This window comes from Eptesicus fuscus, chromosome 1 (genome assembly GCF_027574615.1).
Source record: "Eptesicus fuscus isolate TK198812 chromosome 1, DD_ASM_mEF_20220401, whole genome shotgun sequence".
Taxonomy (NCBI): domain Eukaryota; kingdom Metazoa; phylum Chordata; class Mammalia; order Chiroptera; family Vespertilionidae; genus Eptesicus; species Eptesicus fuscus.
Genome location: NC_072473.1, coordinates 130,722,686 through 130,746,936, shown reverse-complemented (window position 1 = coordinate 130,746,936; position 24,251 = coordinate 130,722,686). Strand labels below are relative to the sequence as shown.

Here is a 24,251-nt window from a genome sequence, read left to right as displayed (position 1 = left end):
TTCCTACCTGATAAGCTTCTCCACAGACAGAAGCTTATCTCCAATCAATTTTTTTATAGAAGTGAGACAAGGGGAGAAGTCACTCCTGGGGTCGTCGACATGCACACAATCAGGGTCTCTAACACATACACAATGCAACAGGCCCTTGTGCCTTGAATGACATACCCAAAGACCTCAAACACAGTAACACAGTTATTTCTCTCTCTCTCTCTCTCTCTCTCTCTCTCTCTCTCTCTCACACACACACACACACACACACACACACACACACACGCCCTCCATTGCTGACAATGCCCCCTCACAAGTGCTGGAAGAGAATCTTTTTTAGATATGTGCATTTTAAAAAATAAAATGATGACAAGTGCAAACGATATCACTATTTTTCAAAACTTTTTATTTTTCACCGTAAGTATAGTGGGTACTCTGCTCAGATCTGCTCTTCAGGGCGAATGCTCCCTGAATCTCAGTTGTTGACAGCTCATGGCTGTGTCCAACTGGGAACTGTCTTTGTTACAGGGAACTGCCTTAGCCAAGGTTATACCTACTTCGGGCAGCGCATGGCTTATATCTGGTCTGAGTGCGTACAAAGGCCGCCTGTTTGCCACAATATAGGCTGACTCTGAAGGACCATTACCAGCCCCAGAGCTCCCCCTAGGACCAGCTTAGGCCTCTGAAGCAACCACATCGTGGACCAACTTCTCTGTCTGCCCAACCCTGTCCTCCTTACAGGTGTTGATCCCAAAGGCACTCTGCAATGAGCTTCCTACATGCAAATTTCTGCTTCCAAACCTGTTTCCAGAGAACCCAACGTAAAACAGTGGGCCAGAGACGTCAAACAACAAAGACTCTAATGCTATTCTGGAGCTGAGTCACCTGGCAGCTAGCAGGCAATGCGAAACCATCATTTGTCAGGGGGAGAGCACAGATAGCCCCTGACAGGCTGTGTTGACTCCAAGTGCTCGGCAGCAGCTCCAGGCTGTGATGCAAGCCGTCCTGCCACTCAGGCCATACGATCCATCAGATCCTATGACACCGGAGGTGTCAACAGTGGAAAAAGATACAGTGTGGAGCTTAAGAGAAGCTCGAGCGGGAGGCCCCTGGGGCTCTGGAGCAAGGCCATGCCATCTGCAGCATAGAATTACACGCCTTTTGAGAAACAAATCTTGGTGTAATATTGGGCCCTGATATACAGTTACTTGACCATGAGGTACCAAATAACTGTGTACGCAGAAGTGTCCATTATAAGCTAGATCATGCCAGGCCTGCCAAGTAATACAGTCAGACGGGTCCAGCAGCCAGGATTGAGCCCAAGCAAAACCAAGCAAGCTGCCTGAGCAGGTAAGCCAGATGCCCATGTCATCCACCTTGTTGCTACTGCCTCCCTCAGCTCACTAAGGGGACTCCTTTATCCAACCAGTGGATGAAGGAAGAGAAAGTCTGAGCTTGCTTCACAAATAGATTGCCTTGGTATGTGGGTGGAAGACAAAAATGGACAGTGGCTGCACCATGGTCCCACTCAGAGTGGTCTTGAAAACAGTGGCAGAGCTCCCAATGGGCAAAGCTGTGAGCTGTACACTTGGCCATCTACCTTTGGGGGAAAGAGAAGTGGCCAAAGATTAGAATATATATTCACTGATGGTGAATGACTTGGCTGATTTGCCAGAGGCTTTGAAAGAAATATATTGAAAGATTAGAACAAGGAGGTCTAGGACACAAAAATGTGGGTGGACATATGGGAGTGGAGATGAAGTGGAAAGAGGAGAAAAGATCTCTGTATTGTATGTTAACACCCACCAGACAGCATCTGCCACAGAAGTGGCACTAAGCAATCAGGTAGACAGAATGAGTCAGCCAGATGACGTCAGCCAGCCTCTTGAATCAGTCGCCCCAGTGCTGGCACATGAGCACATGTACAAAGTGGCAAGAGGACCAGAGATAGAGGCTATATGTGAGGGTCCACAGAATTACTGCAGTATATTCAACCTGCCAGCAACAGAGACCAATATTGAATCCCTGACATGGCAGCATCCCTCAAGAAGACCAATCAGCTACTTTGTGGTCTCTTCCACCCTGGAAAGAGTAATGATGAATTTTGACTGGAATATTCTATGTATGGGTTTGCCTTTCCTGACTGCAGGACCTGAGACAGCATCACTGGTCAAGGGCTTACACAGTATTGGATCCCGGAAAACATTACATCAACCATGAAGGAGGTGCAAAAGTGGGCCCATGACCATGGACTCAACAGATGACCTATATACCACAGCACCCAGAAGCTGTTGGCCTCATAGAGTTATGGAACAACTTCTTGCAGCCACAGCTAAGACCCCAGCTTGGAGGTGATACCGTGCACGAATGGGGCACCATCCTCCAAAACCCAGTGTATACCCTTAATCAATGACCATTGTTTGTGCTGTGTTTCTAATAGGTAAAATACATGGGTCTGGGAACCCAGAGGTGAAAGTAGGAGTGGCCCAGCTCACCATCAATCTCAGTGAGCCACTTTTGGAATGTGTGTCTCCTGTTTCCTCAGAGCTCTGCAAAGTTAGAGGTCCTGGTTCTCTAACGGGGGACACTACTACCAGGGAACACAGCAAGAATCCCATTACATTCTAAGTTGTGAGTGCTACCTGGACACTTCGGGTTTTGCATGCCAATGGACATGAAGAGGAGTCACTATCTGGGCAGGGGTACATGACCCTGATCACCAGAAGGGGTGGGGCTGGTGTTACAGTGGGGGCATGGAGGAACCCAGATGATCTGCGTGGGTATCTGTTGGTATTCTTTGCTCAACTTTGATGGTAAAGGGACAAGTATAGCAGCCACAGCCTGAGGAGAGCGTGGGGACCAAGGGCTCAGAGATCTCTCAAGGATGAGGGAATGGATCATGCACCAGCTAAGCCACCAAGACCAAGAGAGGTTCCATCTGAGGGTGAGGGGAATTTAGAATGTATAGAAGAAGACAATGCATATCATTTATTTATGCTGCCTTTATCAACTGTGACAGTGGAGGCTGCATTTCATCCCACCAACCATGCTCTTTCAGGTTTCTCCCAGAAAACAACGTCAGTTACAATCCTGGAAATGCTGTTCTCAGATGGGGTGAGCTTACTCTAAGAAGCAAGTGAATCTGAGTAGTACAAAGGGTAGACTGTGTGCTCCATCCAGATCCTCACCCCCCTCTCCTCAGGCCTTCACATCTATTCCCCAGCTTCCGGGAACAGCTGTTGTTGAAGCCTCACAGTGCTATCCCACCCTGGGAACTGCCCTCTGTAGCACGAATTTGCCTTCCCCAAGATTGTTCCTCCTCCCAGGGGACAGCCTGTGGTCAATGACGGACTGATGCGGGAATTCAGAAGCATGGCTACCCCAATTCCACTGGGGTAACTCTGGAGTGTCCTCCCAGCTCCAGAGCTCCCCCAGAGGATCGTCTGAGGCCTCTGTCATGGCTGCATCATAGCTCAACCTTTCCCTCTGCCAACTCTTGCTTCCCCTACACCTCCCCCGTAACAGGTGTTGTTCCTCAGAGCTCTCCCCAAGAAATCTGCACGCAAATCTCAGCCTCAAGATCTACTTCCAGGGAAGTCACATAAAAGGAGCCATGATAAGAAATATAGTTTATATAACCCATTATATAAATATTTACATAATAACCCACCCTATATATGTAATACATATTATATAAGACACGTATGTTATACAGCAAACATAAAATAGGATGTCTTATATAATATATAACATACAATATATGGCATATTACATATTATGTGTAGATGTATCTAGAATGTATAGTAGAATGTGTTTAAATATACATATACTAGAGGCCCAGTGCATGAAATTCCTGCACGGGTAGGGTCCTTAGGCCTGGCCGGTGATTAGGGCCAATCTGTGGGGCAACCGGATGGGGCAATGGCAGGGGAGGTGCCCACTGGCACCCACCTTGGCTGGCCTGGGGCCTGAGGGCTGGGGGCAGCTCCTGCATTGAGCGTCTGCCCCCTGGTGGTCAGTACGCATCATAGCAACCAGTTGTTCTGCTGTTCAGTCGATTTGCATATTAGGCTTTTATTATATAGGATAATTAGAATGAAAGTTTCAGTAAATAATTATCTTTACTCTGTGCAATGGAGTGTGAAATTTCCTATTCTATTTTATTTCATTTCATGAAGAAAAGCACACACATATATGCATTATATACTATAAACCGATTATATAATAAATGTATTATATAGTATATGTCATATATAATGTGTGGCATATATTATTGATTATATTTCTTAATGGAGTAACAGTTTTACTAAATAATAATTCCACTTACTATGTGCAATATACTCTTTTATTTTCTATTTTCATTTATCCTACTTCATGAAGCAAATGAAATGCTGGTCACAAGCCAATAAATAGGTGGCCCACAGTTTGGAAAACACTGGACTAAATTATCTCTAAAAAGGATAGATGAGTCTCAACTTTAAATCACAGAGGACTCAAGACCCCCAAAAATGAGAGTGGTGAAGTTTGCCTGGAAAGGTGTCAGACCGTACTTAGGTGTATATCCCATAGTTTGCACAATTCATCCTTTATTCCAGGCTGAGATCCCTAAAATGTGCACGAATGTCTGCAGAGTTCCTCACACTGAGCCTGGTGTACACAGGGTCTCTCCCTTTATTCATTCTGCTCCACCTATGGTAGATACCAAATAAATATTTGCTAGGTTGACTGGAAGAAAAGACTACAGCAGCTGCTGGGATAAAGGGGAGGTGGTTCTGGGATGCAGAAGGGGAAGAGAAGGATCTTTCACTGAATTCAGCAGGTTCTCAATAAATGTTTGCTGGACAAATTAGAAGAAAAAAAGAGAAACACTAGAGTTGTGATTATGGAAAGGGGAAAGGTCTTGTCAGTATTCAGTAGGTAATTAATAAATGCTTGCTGGAATGAAGAAAAAAGCAGCAAAGCACCTGTCTGGAGGGTCAGAGTGGAAAATGGAAGTCTGAAGGAGGGTGGTTAGCAATATTCAGAAGGGGCCTCATGAAGGTTTGCTGACGTCAATGGAGCAAATTTAGCCAGAAAGATGGCATCTGTGTGAGTGGGTGTTGGTGAAGGAATTATACCATGTGTTCAACAAATGCTTTATGGATTGTTGGAGAAAAGACTGGGAGGGCCTGCTGCAGGGATGGGAATGTGGTTGTTTGAACAAAATACAGTAAGAGATTAATAACTGACTTTTGGATTTATTGGGGAAAGGGGCAGTTGAGAAGATGGTTACTAAGTGGGGGAGGGGACCTGGCCAGAATATAGTAGGTGCACATTAAGAGCTTTCAGGATTGTGTAGTGCGGAAGGCAGGGTGAAGATTATTGAAAGGAGAATTAGGGCTACAAGAGGGGTAGGAGAAGGGGCATTGAATAAGGGGTTCTTAGAAGTATACAATAAGTGCTCATTAAAGAACTGTGGCGTTAAGTGGAGGAAAATATAGAGAATCCAGTTTATGTTTAGGATTAGAGGGAAGAACTGAAGGAGGGGTTGTCCTAGTATATAGTAGTGCTTAATAAATGCCTCCCACACTCTGACACATGAAAATTATGCATTTAATATCTGTAGAATGAAGAAATGGCTCTGAATAGAAAGGCTGCTAGGTAAGGGTTCCTGGGGGTGTGGTTATCTAACTAGTAAAGAACTGGTATTCAATATATTTAGACTGAAGTAGACCCTTTGGGGGGGGGTTAGCACTTGAGACAGGGGCAGAACTTCCAGATTTGGAATGACCTTTATATAGTAGGCTCTCAATAAACGTTTAGTGGCTTAAATAGAAAGAAGGCCCTTTGGGGTATCGACTTAAGAGTGAGAGAGGGAATCCTAAGGACATTGAAGGGAGTGGAAAGAGGGTAATCCTTAAAAACTGGGCTCTAGACTTATCAAATGAAGGACCTTGGAGAGAGGCTTTATGATTGGTGCAGGTTATCCTAAGAGTAATGAAGTGGAATGTACTCCCTACACACAACAGGCACATCCTCCCTATACACATACATGCTCACTGGATCCACTGGAAGAAAAGGACTTTGGGGAGGAGGTGTGAACATAGAGTATACAGAAGTGACTCCATACACGCTCTCATTGGAGGAAAAGGTCTATGGGGGAAGGTGATTAGAATTGAGCACCTGGCAGACAGGGAATAAATGCACACCGAATCCATTCAGAGAAAATGTATTTGGGGAGGGAGGGCTAGGGATGGGCATAAAATCACTGGATCACTGGAGAAAAATCTTTTGGGGAAGGGGAGTGGGGATGCAGAAACTTGATCTCTGTGAGCTTGATCCTCCATCCACGGGGAGGAAAGACTTTTGTGGAGAAGGCACAGAATCAAGTGCACAGCAGGTGCTCCACAGATGCTCCAAGGAGTGACTAAAAAGATAAGGGCTCTGGAAAGAGGGATTGAAACGGTGCACACAGTGCCAGATATCTGATTACTGCATTAATTGGCGGCAAAGGCCTTTAGGGAGAGGGTCTAACTTTGGATCATGCAGAAGGTGCTCAATACCTGCTGATTGAAGCCACTGGAAGAAAGGCATTGGGAAAAGGGTTTGGGGTAAACAGCAGGCACTCGATAAATGCTTGCTGAATACACTGGAGGAAAGAGTCTTTAGGGAAGGCTCACACAGTAGGCAGTTGATAAGTGCTAGATGGGTCTACCAAAGGAAAGGTCTTTGAAGGAGTAGCTTGAGGATGGGGGATAAAAGAGGCACTCAATAAATGCCTTCTAGATTCATTGTAGGAAAAGGATTTTGGGGAGAGTCTGAAGATGTATCACACACAGAAGGCTCAAAAATGGTCATGGAACTCATTTGAAGAAAATGATACGTTTGAGAAAGGGGCTTGGGGATGGGGCATACCTCAAGCACTTCAGTCATGGTTTCTAGATTCTTTGGAGAAATAGGCCCTTGGAGGGGGGGCCTGAGGTTGGGGCACACAGAGGGCATTCAATAAAGGCTCACAAGATCCATTAAAGGCAACACCTTTGGTGAGAAGCTGGGGTGGGATACACAGCAGGCACTCAATCAGTGTTCACTGAATAGTCGAGGTGGTCTTTGAGGAGAGGGCTGGGGTGGGCATATAACTCACTCTGGATATATACTCACAAGATCTATTAGAGAAAAGGCCTTAGGGCAAGGGTTGAGGACACAAGATACATGTCAAGCTCTCAATGAATGTTCACAAAATTCATGGAAGCCAAAGGCCTTGGGGAAGGGCTCCCGTTGAGGTACACTGCAGGTACTTGATAAATGCTCAGAAGATTCATTAGAGGACAAGGCCGTTGGCGAGAGGGTTGGCGGGGGGGGGGGGGGGGGGAGGCAAGGGCACATTAGGTTCTCAAATGTTCACAGGATACATGGAAGCCAAGGCTTCTGGGAAGGAGGTACACAACAGGTGCCTGATAACTGCTCCCTGTATAGATCGAGGAGGCCTTGGTGGTAGTGGTTGGGCGGGGGTGGGGGTGGGGGTGGGGTGACGGGGAGTAAGGGTGGGGCACAGGGAAGCACCCAGCATAATAATTTAAGAAAAAGGGTTTGGGTGAGGGGGTCAAGTGCTGGGCACGCAAGTGGTGCTCAATAATTGCTCGTCACGGAACCATCTGGGGACCCAGGCCCGCGGGGAGACGTCCGCGGCAGTGGCTTACCAGTCGGTGTGGGGCTCGTCGATGACCAGCAGCACCCTGGCGGCGGCGCCCCCACGGCCTGCGCCCCCCGAGCCGCCGCCCACCTGCTCGCTGAAGGTGGCGGCCGCGGCCGCAGTGGTCTGCTTGACTGCGTTGGACAGCGACGAGAAGAAGCCACCGCCTCCCGAGGACCCGGGGCTAGGGGCGGCGGGAGAGGCCACGGGGGCGGCTGAGGAGGCCCTCTCGGTAGTGGCAGTCGCGGGACCGGGCGTGGCTGCAGGGCTGGGGGCAGCAGGTGGCGGTGGGGGCGGCTGCGGGCGCTGCAGGTCTGTCATGTACCCATTTGGCAGATTGGCCATGAAGTTGCTGTCGGACAGGCGGCGCCGCAGGTAGTTCATGGCTGCGGCGCAGGGCAGGGGGTCCGAGGAGCCGTCTGATCAGGAGCCGCGGGGGTGGACCGCGCGGGGCCCAGGAGCACAGCTGCGCTCGCACGCACGACGCGACTCTTCCGCTGCCCGCTGCAGACTGAGGCAGCGCTGAGTCGCCACCGCCGCAGCGCGGATGGTCGCGCCCGTGCCTCCCTATCTCGCGCCCTGCGTGGTGCAGTCCGGCTAGGCCGGCGGTGGCACGGACGCGACCAAGGCTACGGGGAAGGGGGGTTTGAGGAGGAATGACGAGTGACGTCAGCGCGCCTTCAGTGCTGGGGCGGCGGTGGCGCACGCCAGCAGGCGGGGGCGAAGGCGCTGTCCGCGGTGCTGAAGGGGGCAGTGCGCACGCGCCACGCCGCATCCTGTTCCCTTCCCCCCCATCCGATTGGGGATGCGCAATTTGGGAAGTGGGGGTGGGGTGGGGTGGGTGCTTGTTGGGAGGGTCGGAGTCGATGGTCAAGCCCCCCACCCCACTTCATTCTGGTCTTCACACCCAATCGCACCCACACGCAGGACCCTCCGCAGATACTTGGTTTCCAGTGTTGATAGTCACCACAGAAGGCATGTGGGGGTGGCAATGGAGGCACATCCCGAGGCAAAAAAAGTAGAGAAATAACTCCCTCACGACGAGGGGTGGGAGTAGCCTGCGGGGAGATCAGTTCCCCAGGTACACACAGGCTCAGCTAGGCAGAGAGGTGTGGGGGAAGCCTAGATAGCATTAGACAGGTAGAGGTGGACACCTGAGGGGAGGCTGGAGGCACACAGGGAATGACACACATGTGGGAATACATGTAGACACACACACACAAGTAAGGAAACACACGAAGGCATAGAGAGAGAGAACACACACCAATCTAGGTATCTATACACACACACAAGCCCAGGATAACACACATGGGCATACATGCACACGTATACACTTACACATGCACACAAGCACCACACCAACACAGAGGATAAGGGAAACTCACACAAGTATGCACACCCAGACAAAACACATACCCACAGACAATGATGGACAAACCTAGATCAGCCACACACATATTCCCTGAACTCTAGCCTTGATATGTGTCCATCTATCCCCATCTACACACACACTGGGTCCGTACACCCCCAATCATTTGCCATGGGCACAACCAAAACCCACAATACCCACCTGGCATAATTAGTACCCTTTACACCACAGAGGCAGACCCAAACTAGGGTAGGGACACAGTAAGCGCCAAATGTTTGCCATATGAGCAAATGACCTTTACTAGTATAGTCTGGACAGAGGTGGGCTGTGGAAGCCAATCCGTCAGCTCCTATTAAGATCCCAATTACAATGAAAGTACAAATTCATTTTAAAAGAATAATTTGTTGACTGTACCCCATGCTTAACCGAGCTGTTTACACGTATTGTCTTACCCAACCCTCACAACAATCCTATGGGGTGGTTATTATCATTTCCATTTACACACGAAGGGACTCAATCCCAATTCATTCCTAAAGGGTCATGTGATCCATACATTTTTCTCCTTTTGAAGAATGTGCCAGAAAGAGGTCCCAGTGTGGCTGCAACAAATTGATCAAGGGGGATTGTGGTAGAAAATGGGGTTGGAGAGGTTAGCAGGGACTGGATGGGCCATAGTGAGTGATGATGGTGGACCAAGTGAGGTAGGTAGAAGATATGGCAAGAAACGGGCAGATGTGGAGTCTCCTCTGCCTGCAGGATTTTCAGGTGAATCATCTACTTATCCATGTGCCCATTCTTCATTCATTACTTCATTGGCTTGTTTAAACAACATAGTAATGGTGTGGGGTCTGGAATCAGAGTGCCTGCCTTCAAACTAAAAATGATCTTGACTCACCTCTAAGGGTGGGATGGAAAAGAGACAACCTCCACTCTTGCATGTGCTGTGACTTCTGCCAGGAATGTCCCCTGCCCCTTCCAAGATCATCTTTGATCAAGGTCTTCAGGAAGTCCCCTCCCCCACGACTCAGATCCCATCTCCTCTTCCAATAGGCTCTCACAGTCGTCAAGTCAAATATTTCCAAGCCATCCTCTACTTCCTCCTCCACCCCAGCCAGCTTGGGTCTCACCTCCAGGCCTTTGCTTTGGCCATTCCTTGCCCCTCTCCCCTGGATGCCTTCTCTGCCATTTCAGATCCCTTTTCTCCACTTTGGAGAACTACCCAAGAATCAGGTATTTCCCAATATTTCCAAGTATGTGGTCCAGTTTTTTGCTCAATAACTGGAACAAACAAGTTGCGCTGGACATATGGTGCCCTCTCTCGGGTAAAGGAGCAGCTGCAGGTCGACAGACCTTTCTGGATCCTTGGGAATCTGTCACCAGATTGCCTCTTCCCAGGGGCCCCATTTCCAGGTTCCTAGTACTTGTGGACCCCAGCATCATTCCCTTTCTCCAGGTGGTTCAATTTCCAGAAATTAATTTTTTAATAGATTGTTTCACAGAAGGAGTATCTCAACTCCTTGAGGCAGAGGTAAGGCTCTTCTGCACTGTCTCCATCTTCTCCAGCAGGAATTTAAAAGAAGTGGCTCCAAGAGTGCTTTTGTTGTTGTTGTGTGTACCTACATTTATAACTCACACACACATATCCATGTTGCCCTAATGTGCATGCGTGCGCATACACACTTCTGTAACTTACATGGTTACAGTGCACACACGGTTGTAACTTCACATTCACTGCACATCCACTCGACACATCCTTAATTTTTGCACAGACCCATAGGTCTGCAGATCACACATACACAAAGATATGTGCCTCAAACCACACACACACAAACTTACACTTTCTTACACACAAACACATACCCTCTCTCCTACTCTGCATTAGCAACCAGAACCCCTCATTTTGGCTTATTCCTCCCAAGATGATTATTTATCAACGTTGTCTTCATCCCAACCCATCAACTGGTCCATTTTACACAAGAGGAAATCAACCCAGAGAACTGGGTATTCTGACATACCCTGGGTGTCGCAAATCTTCCATCTGAACCCTCCCTCACAGAGGTGCCCCTCCACCCACAGCACTAAGTCCTAAACTCTGCTCCTGACATGGTGCTTCAGAAACGTTCAGCCCACTACCTTTTGTGTCTATTTCCTCCTTGGTAAATGGGGATAATAATAGTGACACTCATAGTTTCACTGTAGATTGAGTGAACTCATGCTATGGAGGCTTAAAATACTACCAGGCACAGAGAAAGTACTCTCTAAGTATTAGCTATTACCATAATTATGACGATTCTTATGCTTTGTCTCATTACAAGGGCCCCAGCATTCATAAGTGATAAATCAATGAGCAAGTGCTAAGGGTATTAATGTCTGCGTTTGTTCCCTTCACTGTGGAGACAGGTACCACTCCAACTCTTCTTTCCTCTACCCACCGGTATCCAGGACTATTGTTAGTATACTGTACAGTAGGTGTTGAGAAGTGTTGAATAAATGTTCAAAGGAAAGAGTCACCTACTCTGAGTCTGTTCTCTTGTTCAGATGTCCTCTCCTTCTACCAGCCCTCCTCCACCCCAGATGCCCAGACTTAATTCTAGTATACAGTAGACACTAATAAGTGTTGAAGGAATGAACAAATGCTAACAGGAATATGTGTCTGCGTTTGGGCTCTTCCTGGCAGATGCTGACTCTAGCATCTCTCCCTTCCCTCTCCCCTCCCGCTCCAGCTTAAAGCACTTCATAAGCACTTCCTCCCCCCTCCTCCAGAGCTATTTGTTGCCCTTAATTGTAGCCTTGGAGCTGGGCTGTTGGGAGTGGGTGGGTGCAGGTGCTGGTGCAGCGGGGTGCCACCCCAGCCATGCCTCTGCTGCCTGCTGCTATTTACCTGGGATTGATGTGGAATCTGCCAGCCCAGAGGCTCTGGTAGGTGGGAACCTAGGGAGCTGTAGGAGGCAGGGAGATAGATAACAAGCACACCAGCCAATCGGAAAGTGCCTGGCAGGGTGAGCAGCCAAACAGGAAACCCATAACATGGAACTCTGCAGAAGAACATGCTGGGTGACTCCAGACACTGGGGGGGGGTAGGTGTGGGGGACAGACACTGGGCTTCAGCAGGAGTGAAGGGATGGATACTTGCCTTCATTCCTGCCAAACTGGCCACAGTGGAAAATACAGTTTTTCACAACAGGCCACTGCGACATGCTGTGCCCTTTGGCCTAGAAGATGCTATTGCCCATTCTTGAGGAAGAGGCTGGTTTATTGAGGTCTGGGAAGTCAGAGTGTCAGAATGGAAGAGAGGTATTAGAGCTTCTCATCTTCAGGGTCTTTGCAGGCAGGCACGTGTAGACATGGCTTCTTCTCCTCCACCATCAACCTCTGCCCCTGTAGTGGCTCGCACTTTGCCAATGGTGTCCCCCAGAAGGACACATTCTTCTCACCTTGACCTTCCACGATGGTAATAGTGGGCCTGAAGCATTAGTGGGGGGGGGGGATGGAGGGGAGACACTTAGAAAAGGCAAGAATGCATTCAACAAACTCTTATTGAGTGCATACTATGTGCCCAAAACTTTTTAACTGTGAGATATTGGGCAATTTCTTTACCTTCCCTGTGCCTCACTTTCTCTCATCTGAAAAATGGGAATAATGGAAACAACAATCCTCCTATATAATAAAGAGGTAATATGCAAATGGACCCTCACAAGATGGCCGCCCCCACATTGTCACAAGATGACCATCCCCACATTGTCACAAGATGGCTGGCAGGGGAGGGCAGTTGGGGGTGATCAGGTTGGCAGGGGAGCTGGCAGTTGGGGGAGATCAGGCTGGCAGGGGAGCAGTTAGGCATCAATCAGGCTGGCAGGGGAGCAGTTAGGGGGTGATCAAGCTGGCAGGCAGAAGCACTTAGGGGCAATCAGGCAGGCAGGTAGGTGAGCGGTTAGGAGCCAGCAGTCCCGGATTGTGAGAGGGATGTCTGACTGCCCGTTTAGGCCCAATCCCGCAGGGATCTCAGATTGGAGAGGGTGCAAGCTGGGCTGAGGGACACCCCTCCCCAGTGCACAAATTTCATGCACTGGGCCTCTAGTAATAATAATAATAACACCCACCTCACTGGGTTGAGTGTGGATAAATAAGTTACAGAGTGGTGTCTGGTACACAGTAAGTGCTTAATAAATGCCAGTTGACAGTAACAGTAATTGTTACTAGTTGACATTAGCTACCTTCTCTTACATCCCAAACTCTTTACATTTCTCTCCCCACTGCCCACTGGAAAAAAAAAACAAATGCTTTGCTCTAGCATTCAGGTCCTGTTGTTGTGCCCAAATCTCTGCCCCAAGGCAATGTCTGTCTCTTTTCCTCTTTATCCAGACTCAGTCCCATGTCCAGAATGGTCTTTGCCTGGATTATTTCTCTCACTAGGCAAGCCCTCCATTTACTCATATCCTGATTTTCTCAATCATCCCTTTCTCCATTCATTCCCTCACTCTGTCAAGTCCTTCATGCTTCCACTTAACACCCCTAATGCATCTTTAGGACCCACCCTAAACCCCACAGCTGGAGACCACTTTCCAGATTGTAGGCCTTCCATGAGATGGGAACAAGCCACTTCATCTAGTAGTTTGATGCACACTATCTTATATAATAAAAGGGGTAATATGCAAATTGTCTGACCACCAGGGGGCAGAAGCTCAACGCTGGAGCTGCCCCCTGGTGGTCACTGCGCTCCCACAACGGGAGCACTGCTCAGCCAGAAGCCAGGCTGATGGCTGGAGGGGCGCAGTGGCAGTGGCAGGAGCCCCTCCCGCCTCTGCGGCAGTCAGGCATCCCCTGAGGGCTCTTGGACTGAGAAAGGGCACAGGCTGGGCTGAGGTCCCCCACCCCTGCCCCCCGTCAGTGCATGAATGTCATGCACCAGGCCTCTAGTGTGGAAATAAGAAGGGATGCATGGGTATTTTAACCCTCTCCCAAACCTGGGCTACCCTGGCCACTGAGAAACACTTTGAGTAACTGATCACCTGTGTCCAGGAATCTGCGTACACAGTCTTGACCCCTTTCTGTCAGGGGAGGCCTGATCAGTTTCCTAGACCCAGGTTGAGGTGGCAGACCCTAACCCACAGACCAAGCATTCCTCATATGCCTTCTATCAGGGCCCTGTCTACCCAGATCTCTTGGGAGACCCATGGGATCTGGGGTGTGTGTGTCTGCAACTGTTGCCGAAAAGGCCTTGTAGTATCTGGGGGCAGTGAGACATTGAGTGAGACACTGAGCCATCCATGGAGGCATGGGACTGAAGGAATAAGTGAATGGAGGCATGAGTGACTGAACAAGCCCATCAAAGCAGAGCAAATCGACACACGGAAGACTGAGTGAATGGGGGAATGGCTGAGTGACTGAATGTGTGACTTATGGGCACAAAGGCTACTAACTCTCCCATCAGTATCTTCTTTCTCAGCTTCTTCTTTAGTTTCCCCCACTTCCTGAAGCTGGGGAGTGGCACTGGGCAAGGCAGGCACCTTAGGCTCAGTGATAGAAGCCCTGGTTGGGGAGAGCTGACTCTCCTGCCCCAAACGCTGACGTACACAGCGGTATCATTCCCCCTTCTTAGGCATTCTCTGCCTCCTCACTCACGCGAAGTTGGGGAGATGGGCCTTGCAGAGGCGCTTGCGGCTGCGGGTGGGGCTGGGCCCACACGGGGGCGTGCACAGCCCCCAGGTACTCCACTCTGACCATGAGCCATCCACTGCAATGAGAAGAGGGAGTTACTGAGTCAGAATTAGTGGTTTCAGGGGGTTAGTGAGAGAGAGGCTGCAGGGACACGGGGTCCATGGCAGAGAGTCAGAAACCCCCATCGCTTCCAGGGCTGCCCACCCTCACAGCACAGTCTGGGGAGCACTCACACAGGCAGCGGTGGATGTTGTAGCAGTACCGGATATCCTCTTGATTCCCGGCGCAGCGAAGTCCAGTTAACTTGCGGCCTTTGCAGTCCCTTAAGCGTATCTGCTGGCCTTGGATCTCCTGACATCTGATTTGTGATATCTTCGGGCGTTTGCACTCGTCCCATTCCCCCCATGGCCCCCACTCTCCATTCACTGCAGAGACAGGGGTAGCAGGGGCTCGCACCAAAGAAGGGAGCCAGCAAGGAGGCTGACAGGAAGGGATGAGTGCTGGGGGCAGAGTGGCGGTGATCAGCCGTGGGAATGGGTGATCAGAGGTGCAACTAAGGCACCATGGCCAGGAGTGGAGGCATTGAAGGCAAGGCCAAGGCCTCTGACACTCTGGGACAGGGCAGCAGAGAAGGGTGGGGGGCTTAGGCGTGGAAATGGTGCATCTTGAGGTGCTGACCAGGGCATTCCCTGGCCGTGTTGCAGGTGTGGGTCCGCGTGGCATCACCAGCACAGAAGGGGCCCCCGTGCTTGGGCACAGGGTGATCACATGTCCGTCGTTCCATGGTCTGGCCCAGGCCACAGGTCACCGGGCAGGGACTCACTGGGCCCCATGGCCCCCAGCCTCCAGCCACTGTTGGGGGGGGGGGAGAGGGAATAGGAGTGAGGAAAGGCCACTTCCATCTCCCTGCTTCAGCCCTCAGACCCTTGAGGCAGGCCGTCCCCAAACAAAGAGGTACAGGGTCACACGGTCTCAGATTTATCCCATGAAATGGCAGGGCATCTGTGTGTGAATCCAGAGCAGCGTGTCAGAGGCCTTATCCCTATGTACCTGGGCAGGGTGGCAGGCCGCTGCAGCCCCGCTGCTCAGATGCTACCCCTTGGCACGGATTCCCAGGAGGCTTTGTGGAGGGCTCAGGCGCAGTACACGTGCGGCTCCGTCTTTCCACAGGTGCACTGGAGCCGCCATGGCAGGAGCCTGAGCAGGGGCCCCAGGGGCCCCAAGCAGCCCAGGCCCCATGTGCTGTGGGGAGGGGTAGAGAGAGGCCAAGTGAGGTCATGCATGCTGAAGTCCTCCTACACTGGCAGCTCCCTCCAGAACCCTCAGAGCCACCTGGGGTGTCCGCATCTGTGCCCTGTGGTTGCCCTCACTCACTGGGGCAGACCTGCTTCGTGTCACAGGCCTCTGACTCCTGTGCCTCTCCTGGGCAGAGGCCCCCACACTTGGGGGCGGGCGCATCACATTTTCGATGACGGGTCCGGGTCCCTTTGGAGCAGGTGACGGAGCAAGGCGTCCAGGGCCCCCAGTTGGACCAGCCGCCCATCTCTGTGGGAGAGAAGAGAGGGGGACAGGATGGAGGTGGGGGTGTCATTCCGGGGTGCTCGCTTCCTCTTGCAGCCCACATCAGCTAATCCTGTCCCCACGTTCTCTGTCACGCTTGGTCCATCATCATTGCCCATCTGGACTACTGCCGTCACCTGCACCCGGGAACCTCTGCTTCGCCCCTCACCACAGTTTGTCTTCCTCCTGACAGTGAGGGGGCCACAACCCAAGTCAGATCACATTCCTCCTCTGCCCATAACCCATTTCAATCAAAATAAAAGCCAACCTCCTCACCATGACCCACAAGGATCAGGCTCCCTCTGACCTCACCTCCTACCACTATCCTCCAGCCACACTCCGCCTCCTCCTTAGAGCCTCACAAACAGCAGGCCCGATCCCGCCCTCAGGGCCTCTGTCCCCACTGTTCCCAGGGTCAGGGAACAGGCCGCCTTGCTGATCCCTCCTCACCAGGACAGCACGGCTGGTTCTCGCAGGCCTGCAGCTGCCACTCCAGCGTCCCAGGCTGCACCTTCTCTGGGCACTGTCCCCCCCAGCCTATGCAGCGCCGGTGCCGCAGCTGGGAGCCCTCAGTGCAGGTCACTGAGCAGGGGCTCCAGCTGGACCACGGTGACCACTGCGGGGACCTACAGAGAGAAGCACATATGCCCCATCCGTGAGCTGGCAAGGACAGTGTACAGGACAGGTGAGTGTGGGCGAGCAGAGGCGGGGGTGTGGGAGAACTGTGTGTGAAACAATGAGAGTACCTACCTCAAGGATATTGGGGGACCAGATGGGAAGGATGGGCATACAGTAAGTGTTCAATAAATATCATTTACCTTCCCGATCAGAGACCCTTGGCAGCCCCCCAAGGACAGTGCCAGGCATGCAGTAAGCAAATATAAGGACGAGGGGCCCACAACTGCTGTCAGAAACCCATTGGGCAACCACTGTGCAAACAGGAAGCGCTCAATAAATAGGAGCCGGCACCCCAACGAGCTCAGAGAACCCGTCAGAAATACCCCAGCTCTGTCCTTAGACACCCGCACCGCACAGCATAATGTGAAAGAGATGAGAGCTGCTGACATGACTAGGGACCCAGAGCTGCCTTCAAAAAAATCCCCAAGCCCAAACCGGTGTGGCTCAGTGGATAGAGCGTCGGCCTGCGGACTGAAAGGTCCCAGGTTCGATTCCGGTCAAGGGCATGTACCTTGGTTGCGGGCACATCCCCAGTTGGGGGGTGTGCAAGAGGCAGCTGATCGATGTTTCTCTTTCATCCATGTTTCTAACTCTCTATCCCTCTCCCTTCTTCTCTGTAAAAAATGAATAAAATATATATTTTAAAAAATCCCCAAGCGCCTCATCTTTTTGTTGTTGTTTTTTAATCCTCACCCGAGGCTATTTTTCCATTGATTTTTAGAGAGAGTGGAAGAGAGAGGGAGAGACAGAGAGAAGCATCGATGGGAGAGAAACACATCAATTGGTTGCCTCCTGCGCAAGCCCTGACGAGGGCCCAGGCCGAGGAGGAGCCTGCAACCCAGGTACGTGCCCAAGCTCCTCATCTTCACAGTGTATCTGGGACATGCAGTAAGCAGTTAGAAAATATGTCTGGCATACAGTAAGCGCTTAATACATGCAAGCTGGCATCATGATTAGGAGACCAGAGCTACCCTCAGAAATCCTCCAGCTGCCCCTGGCCTCCGCAATGCATTTGTTATGCCGGAAGTGCTCAATGAATGTGAAGTTGTCATCATAATTAGGGCCTGGAGCCGCCCTTAGAATCCCCCAAACTCTCCCGCCTCCATAACACATCTGTATACAGTAAGCACTCAATATAAGCTGTCAGCGCAATTAGGGGACTTGAGCCACCATCAGAAATACCTGGGCTGCAGCCCACCCACCATGCTTCCGGTATGCATGCAAGCTATAGCAGTGGTTCTCAACCGGGGGTGATCCTGCAGCCCAGGGGACATGCAGCAATGTCTGGAGACATTTTCGTTGTTCCAACTGCTGTGGGGAGTTGCTACTGGCACCTATTGAGAGGCCAGAGTTGCTACAAAACACCTTGCAATGCACCCCCCCCCGCCCCTGCCCCGCCCCAACCAATAATAATTTTCTGGCCTCAAAAGTCCATAGAACCGAAGCTGAGAAACCCAGAGCTATGATCACGATCAGGGCCTCCGAACCACCTTTGGGAACCCCAGAGAAGGAAAGAGTCCAGGTCAGGGTCGCCCTGCACAGTCCTTCCTGCCTCCCCCAAGCCCAGGGTCCCCCTCACCTGCACGCCTGACAGAGATTGCTGCCAGGCTCCTGGAAGGCATAGGCAGCGTTGAGACAGCAGTCTTGCACACGCACACCTCCGCCCAGGAGGCCCTTGCACTTGCCTGAGGAGTCCTCATACTGGGTGAAGCAGACGACAGGCTCTGAGCCTGTACCAGGGTGGAGGGAGGAGGGATGGTCAGGGTGTTACTGGTGGGCCCGGGCACCCTGGGCCAGCTAGGCTCACCCACTCACCTGTAGCCGGCTGGGTGAGAAGCAGCAGCAGTGGCGGCAGCAGCAGCCAGGAGGCCTGCGCTGGGGTGGGCATGGTGAGCACTGAGCTCCTGCGGCCCCGCCTGGCTTTATGTGCGCTGGGAGTCAGTGGGAAAAGAGGAACCAGGGGCAGGGGAACTGGGAGGGCAAAGAGCAGCAGTGGCGGGGGGCGGGGGGGAAGGACTTTTTAGTTCCCACCTCTCCCTTGTCACCTCTGTCTACGAGCCACCTTCCTCTACTCACCTCTCCTTACTTCTGGTCTCAATCTCAGTCCAGTTTTGTTATCACTGTATCCCCACACCCCATGCCCCACCTATCAACCCTTCAGCACTCAATGAATGCTCTTTGAACAAATTCTAGTGAAGGGAAATGGAGCATTGGACTTTGGAGCAAGACCAACTTCCTAGTTGTGTAACCTTGGGCAAGTCACTGGAACCTCTGTGAGCCCGTTTCTTTCTCTTTCTTTTTCTCTCTTTCTTTCTTTCTTTCTTTCTTTCTTTCTTTCTTCTTTCTTTCTTTCTTTCTTTCTTTCTTCTTTTTTAAAAAAAATATATTTTATTGATTTTTTTACAGATAGGAAGGGAGAGGGAGAGAGAGTCAGAAACATCAATGAGAGAGAAACATCAATCAGCTGCCTCTTGCACACCCCCTACTGGGGATGTGCCCGCAATCAAGGTACATGCCCTTGACCGGAATCGAACCTGGGACCCTTCAGTCAGCAGGCCGACGCTCTATCCACTGAGCCAAACCAGTTAGGGCATCTTTTTTTTTTTTAAAATATCTTTTCATTGATTTCAGAGAGGAAGGGAGAGGGAGAGAGAAACATCAATGATGAGAGAATCATTGATCGGCTGCCTCCTGCACACCCCCTACTAGGGATCAAGCCCGAAACCCGGCCATGTGCCCTTGACTGGAATCGAACTGTGACCTTCTGGTTCCTAGGTCGATGCTCAACCACTGCGCTACTCCGGCTGGGCTGAGTCCTGTAAAATGCATCCTTTCTACCACGACAGGTTCAACCACATGGCACCAGTGAACAAGGATGAAATGACTGGCATGCTCAGGTTGTCCTTCTTCACGGGGTGCAGTGGGCATTGAGATCATTGCTTCATTCTACATCCTGACTTAACCCACCCTCCTCTTTCCTGCAAGAGAGATCTCCTGTGGTCAGCATGGGGAAGGGAGTTCAGCACAAGGGAAGTGAGAAGGGGAAGTGACAAGAGTGTGGGGAGGATTCAGGAGTGAATTGGAGATATCCAGTCCCAGGGGCCCAGCTGGGGACACCTTCAGGGCCTGCGGAGGGGGTGCTCGGAAGGGAACCGGCCTGGTCATGTTCCAGCAGAGCAACTTGGATACGTGACACCCCCCCCCCCCCCCCGAGTCTACATCATAGAGTTTGTTGCGAAGATTGGGTGCTAAGGTTTTTTCAAGTCCTTAACACAGTGCCTGGCATATAGCAGATGATCTGTTTGTTAAATACCTTTATCCAACATTTACTGGGCACCTATTCGGTATCAGATGCTGTCCTCGGCATTGGATGTAGCAGAGAATGACAGCCCCAAATCCTGGACTGCAAGGGGCTTACACTCTGAAAGAAGACACATAATAAACGCCGCCTCCCTCACAGAGGCTTTCCCCAGGTACCCTTTGTATCTGGCACCCCGGTCACTCTCTAACTCAGTGGCTCTCAAACCTTAGTGTGCGTCAGAATCGTCCAGAAGGTTGATGAAATCATGGATTGCTAGGCTGCACCCGTTTCTGATTCTGTAGGTCTGGAGTCAAGAACGTGCATTAAAATTAAAAAACAAAAATCCTCATCTGAGGCTATCTTTCCATTGATTTTCAGAGAGAGGGAAAGAGAGAAATATTGATGTGAGAGAAACACATCGATTGGTTGCCTCCTGCACATGCTCTGACCAGGGCCTGGGCTGGGGAGAAGCCTGCAATAGAGGTACATGCCCTTGACCGGAATCGAACCCAGGACCCTTCAGTCCGCAGGCCGACACTCTATCCACTGAGCCACACCAGTTAGGGCAAAAAACAAGAATCTTTTAAAGTAACAATAATGACGCCCATAAAAAGCACACAAGGTGTCAAAACAAGCCAGAGGAAAATCATTTGGGCAAAAAATGAAATAGGATCCCAAGTCAAATTTATAGAAAATATTCCTTTATTAACTTTTGGTTGAGAATATGTTTGTATATTTTCAGAAAACAACTCCGAGACCATGTGGATTCCAGCAACAGAGAGGAATCGACAGGACTACTCCAGCCATGAAGACAGAAGAGAAGCAGGCCAGAGATGGAAGACGCTGACGTGGCCTTGCCATACTAGCAGTTAGCAGCTGTGCATCACTGCAGGTTGCCCAGGACCAAACCAGAGGGAGTCGGACCTGCGTTACCACCATTTGTCCACCATCCAGAGCTGAGGGGTCAGTGCTGACATGTACACATAAGGAACCGGTGGACATTGCATTTGGGTCTCAAAAGAACTGTAGGCCCAGAAAGAAACTCACTACAGACTGATTCATTTGCCTGTCACCATAACCATTATTGCTTGTCTCATTTTCGGTTCTTATAAGTGTATTTCTAATAGCACATGATCTCACTCATCTAGGGGAAATAATGAACAACATAGACTGATGAACAAGAACAGACCCAGAAACAAGGAGGCATCGATCAGACTGTCGGGCCTCAGAGGGAGGGTAGGAGAGGGTGGGGGTAAAGAGGAGAGATCAACCAAAGGACTTGTATGCATGCATATGAGCCTAACCAGTGGTTAGGGACAACAGGGGTGTGGGGGCATATGTGGGGAGGGGTGTGGGATGGGAATGGGGGGATGAGGACAAATATGTGATACCTTAATCAATAAAGAAATTTTAAAAAAAGAATAAAGTAACAATACGGTATCTAAGAAGGGTAGCAAGGCCATGTCTCCTGCAGAGGGAGAAATGCCATCCCACAACTTAAAACAAAGTAAAAGAAGTTGATTTGGTCAGGGTTAACGTTAAAACAGAACTTTCTCAAGAACATTAATCTTGTTTTATGGGCGATAAGGTGTGTTGACATTGAGATGTACTCTGTTCCTTGGAACATAAGCCTGTCTCAGAAAGTGTGCTTTGAACAAAGAGGGCTTGTTAGTATTCCAAGACTTCAGACAGCAGCGCTGTTATCCTGTGAAAACAAATTCAAGAAACCTGTACTTCTGCTTTATCTAAGCACCCGTTGCCCTGGTAATAATGTTATAACTGATATTCCCTTTGTTTCTAAGCTGTGTAAACACTCACAGGACTCCCTGTGGAGGGGGATCATCGGCGCTTTCATCTCTCCCTGTATGTTTGGGCAATAAAATGACTGCAGATTTCTTATTTAAACAAAGAGTGAGAAAAAGTCTTGTCTCCGGTAATTATTGCACTGCTACCTTGTATGATGTGTGTTTCTGTTTTCTGTTTGTGGCCCTCACTCGAATACCAGCTCCACAAAGGTAGGGATTTTTATTATTTAATCCTCACCCGAAGATATTTTTCCATTGATTTTTAGAGGGAGTGGAAGAGAGAGGGAAAGACAGAAACATCGAAGTGAGAGACACACATCGATTGGTTACCTCTTGCACGGTAGGAGCCTGCAACTGAGGTACGTGCCCTTGACCAGAATCGAACCCGCGACCCTTCAGCCTGCAGGCCGACTGCTCTAACTACTGAGCCAATCGGCTAAGGCAAGGGTAGGGATTTTTGTCTCCCATGCTAACTGCTGTGTCTGCAGGGCTCAATAAACATTTTTGCTGAATGCAGAAATAAATGAAACAAAACTTTAGAGATTCTGTGAAGTGCTAAGAGGAAGAGACTGGGTTAGAGAGAAAAATGTGGGCATTAAGGGGGGGTGGGGGATAAATACTGTCCCCAGGGCCCGGATTGGACCAAAGTTCCTGAGAAGAGGGAAGGGAACCCAGGCCAAGTCCCGGGGGAAGTCCAGCATTTCAAGTTTTGGAGGACTGAGGGGAAATGGAGCCTGGGGCTGAGGAGGAGGGGCTTTTGGAGAATGAGGACAAGCAAGAGAGGACTTTCCCAGAAGCCTGGCACGTTTGGTCCCTGTTCCCTCATGCAGTCTGTCATTTTCCCTTACTATTTTTAGACACAGTCACACACACAGTCCTGGATTTATGGCCTCTCCTGTAGTCTCTTAGAAACAGGCTCACATCCATACTGGATCACACGGCTTCTCAGACACTCTCAGTCACTCACGCAAGGAGTAATTTTCTCTGTCACTGATTCCCAGTTTTATGACTGTCTCCTACTAACAATTCATACACATGATCATGTCTTTTTGTTGTTGTTAATTCTCACTGGAGAATATTTTTTCCATTGATGTTTTTAAATATATCTTTATTGATTGCAGAGAGGAAGGGAGAGGGAGAGAGAGAGAAACATCAATGATGAGAATCATTGATCCACTGCCTCCAGTACGCCCCACACTGCGGATAGAGCCCATAACTTGGGCATGTGCTGTGACTGGGAATGGAACCATGACCTCCTGATTCATAGGTCGATGTTCAACCACTGAGCCACGCCAACAGGGCTCCAGTGATTTTTAGAGAGAGTGGGGGCGGGGGAGAGAGAGAAACGTCGATGTGAGAGAGACACATTGATTGGTTGCTTTCCGCAAGCAACCTGACCGGGCCAGGGATCGAACCTGCAACCCAGGTATGTACCCTTGACTGGGAATCGAACCTGGGACCTTTCAGTGCATGGGCTGACGCTCTAACCATTGAGCAACCCATCAGGGCTATGGTCATGCCTTATAGCCCGTCTCATTTGGCCAATATGACCAATATTTCCTCGCACCAGTTTTCCACATGCAACAGAGTCACAGCTATTGATGTTTCAACCACATAGGTCGTCATTTTCACACATACACAAATAGTCACTGATTTATAGCCACCACTGGCTTCTCATGAAGTTTCTTCACACACACAAACTCAACCTCTCTCCTACCTCTTCACACTCACGGCCCCACAGTCTCTGATTATAGCTCAGAGTCTCACACACATACATAATCACACAGTATCTCAGACACTGTCGCCATGCAATCGGCTTCTCAGACACTGCCCCAGTCAGCTATTCAGTGTCAGGATCACTTTCTCTCCGTCAGTTTCTGACATCTGTGGTCACTAACTCACAATTGGTACTAGGCTCTCAATAAGCCTTAGACACAGTCTCTCATGGCCTGTCTCAGCCATTTACACCATCCTTTTCATCAGTCAGCTTATCATAGACATTCAAACATAACTAGAGCTTTGCTGGTTTCTTTTTTAAAATCTTTGTTTTAAATCCTCACCTGAAGATATTTTTTTCCCATTGATTTTCTAGAGAGTGGAAGAGGGGAAGAAGGGGGCAGGGGAGAGAGAGAAACATTGATGTGAGAGAGATCCATCGATTGGTTGGCACACACACCTGCCAGGGCTAGGGAAAACCTGCAACTGAGGTATTTGCCCTTG

General features: G+C 50.0%; 2 protein-coding genes across 3 annotated transcripts in view; both read right to left on the bottom strand.

Annotated features, from left to right (window-relative positions):
• The window catches only part of SYN1 (synapsin I), a 33,802-nt gene extending 25,758 nt beyond the window's left edge, over window positions 1–8,044 (bottom strand). For both annotated transcript variants that reach the window (XM_008152989.3, XM_008152991.3), the window contains exon 1: window positions 7,668–8,044. In XM_008152989.3, coding sequence (XP_008151211.1) covers window positions 7,668–8,044 — 377 coding nt within the window. The remainder of the gene's footprint in view (window positions 1–7,667) is intronic.
• A 4,155-nt stretch (window positions 8,045–12,199) lies between these two features.
• On the bottom strand, window positions 12,200–19,024 carry CFP (complement factor properdin). Its single transcript, XM_054714244.1, has 10 exons — window positions 19,002–19,024; window positions 18,741–18,896; window positions 18,505–18,655; window positions 16,698–16,873; window positions 16,062–16,232; window positions 15,738–15,929; window positions 15,366–15,539; window positions 14,921–15,112; window positions 14,652–14,763; window positions 12,200–12,492 (listed from the first exon to the last, which is right to left on the bottom strand). The coding sequence occupies exons 2-10, from the start codon at window positions 18,811–18,813 to the stop codon at window positions 12,327–12,329; spliced, it is 1,407 nt and encodes a 468-aa protein (XP_054570219.1). The 5' UTR covers window positions 18,814–18,896; window positions 19,002–19,024; the 3' UTR covers window positions 12,200–12,326.
• Window positions 19,025–24,251: the final 5,227 nt, after the last annotated feature.

Bases quoted from the DNA above. Each gene is read 5' to 3' on its own strand.
- CFP (XM_054714244.1), bottom strand. From the start codon at position 18,813: ATGCCCACCCCAGCGCAGGCCTCCTGGCTGCTGCTGCCGCCACTGCTG. The intron at 16,233-16,697 runs GTGAGGAGGGAT...TCTCTCCCACAG, and splicing joins GAACCAGCCGTGCTGTCCTG to AGATGGGCGGCTGGTCCAAC. The intron at 15,540-15,737 runs GTACATAGGGAT...CCCCCCCAACAG, and splicing joins CGGCCTGCCACCCTGCCCAG to TGGCTGGAGGCTGGGGGCCA.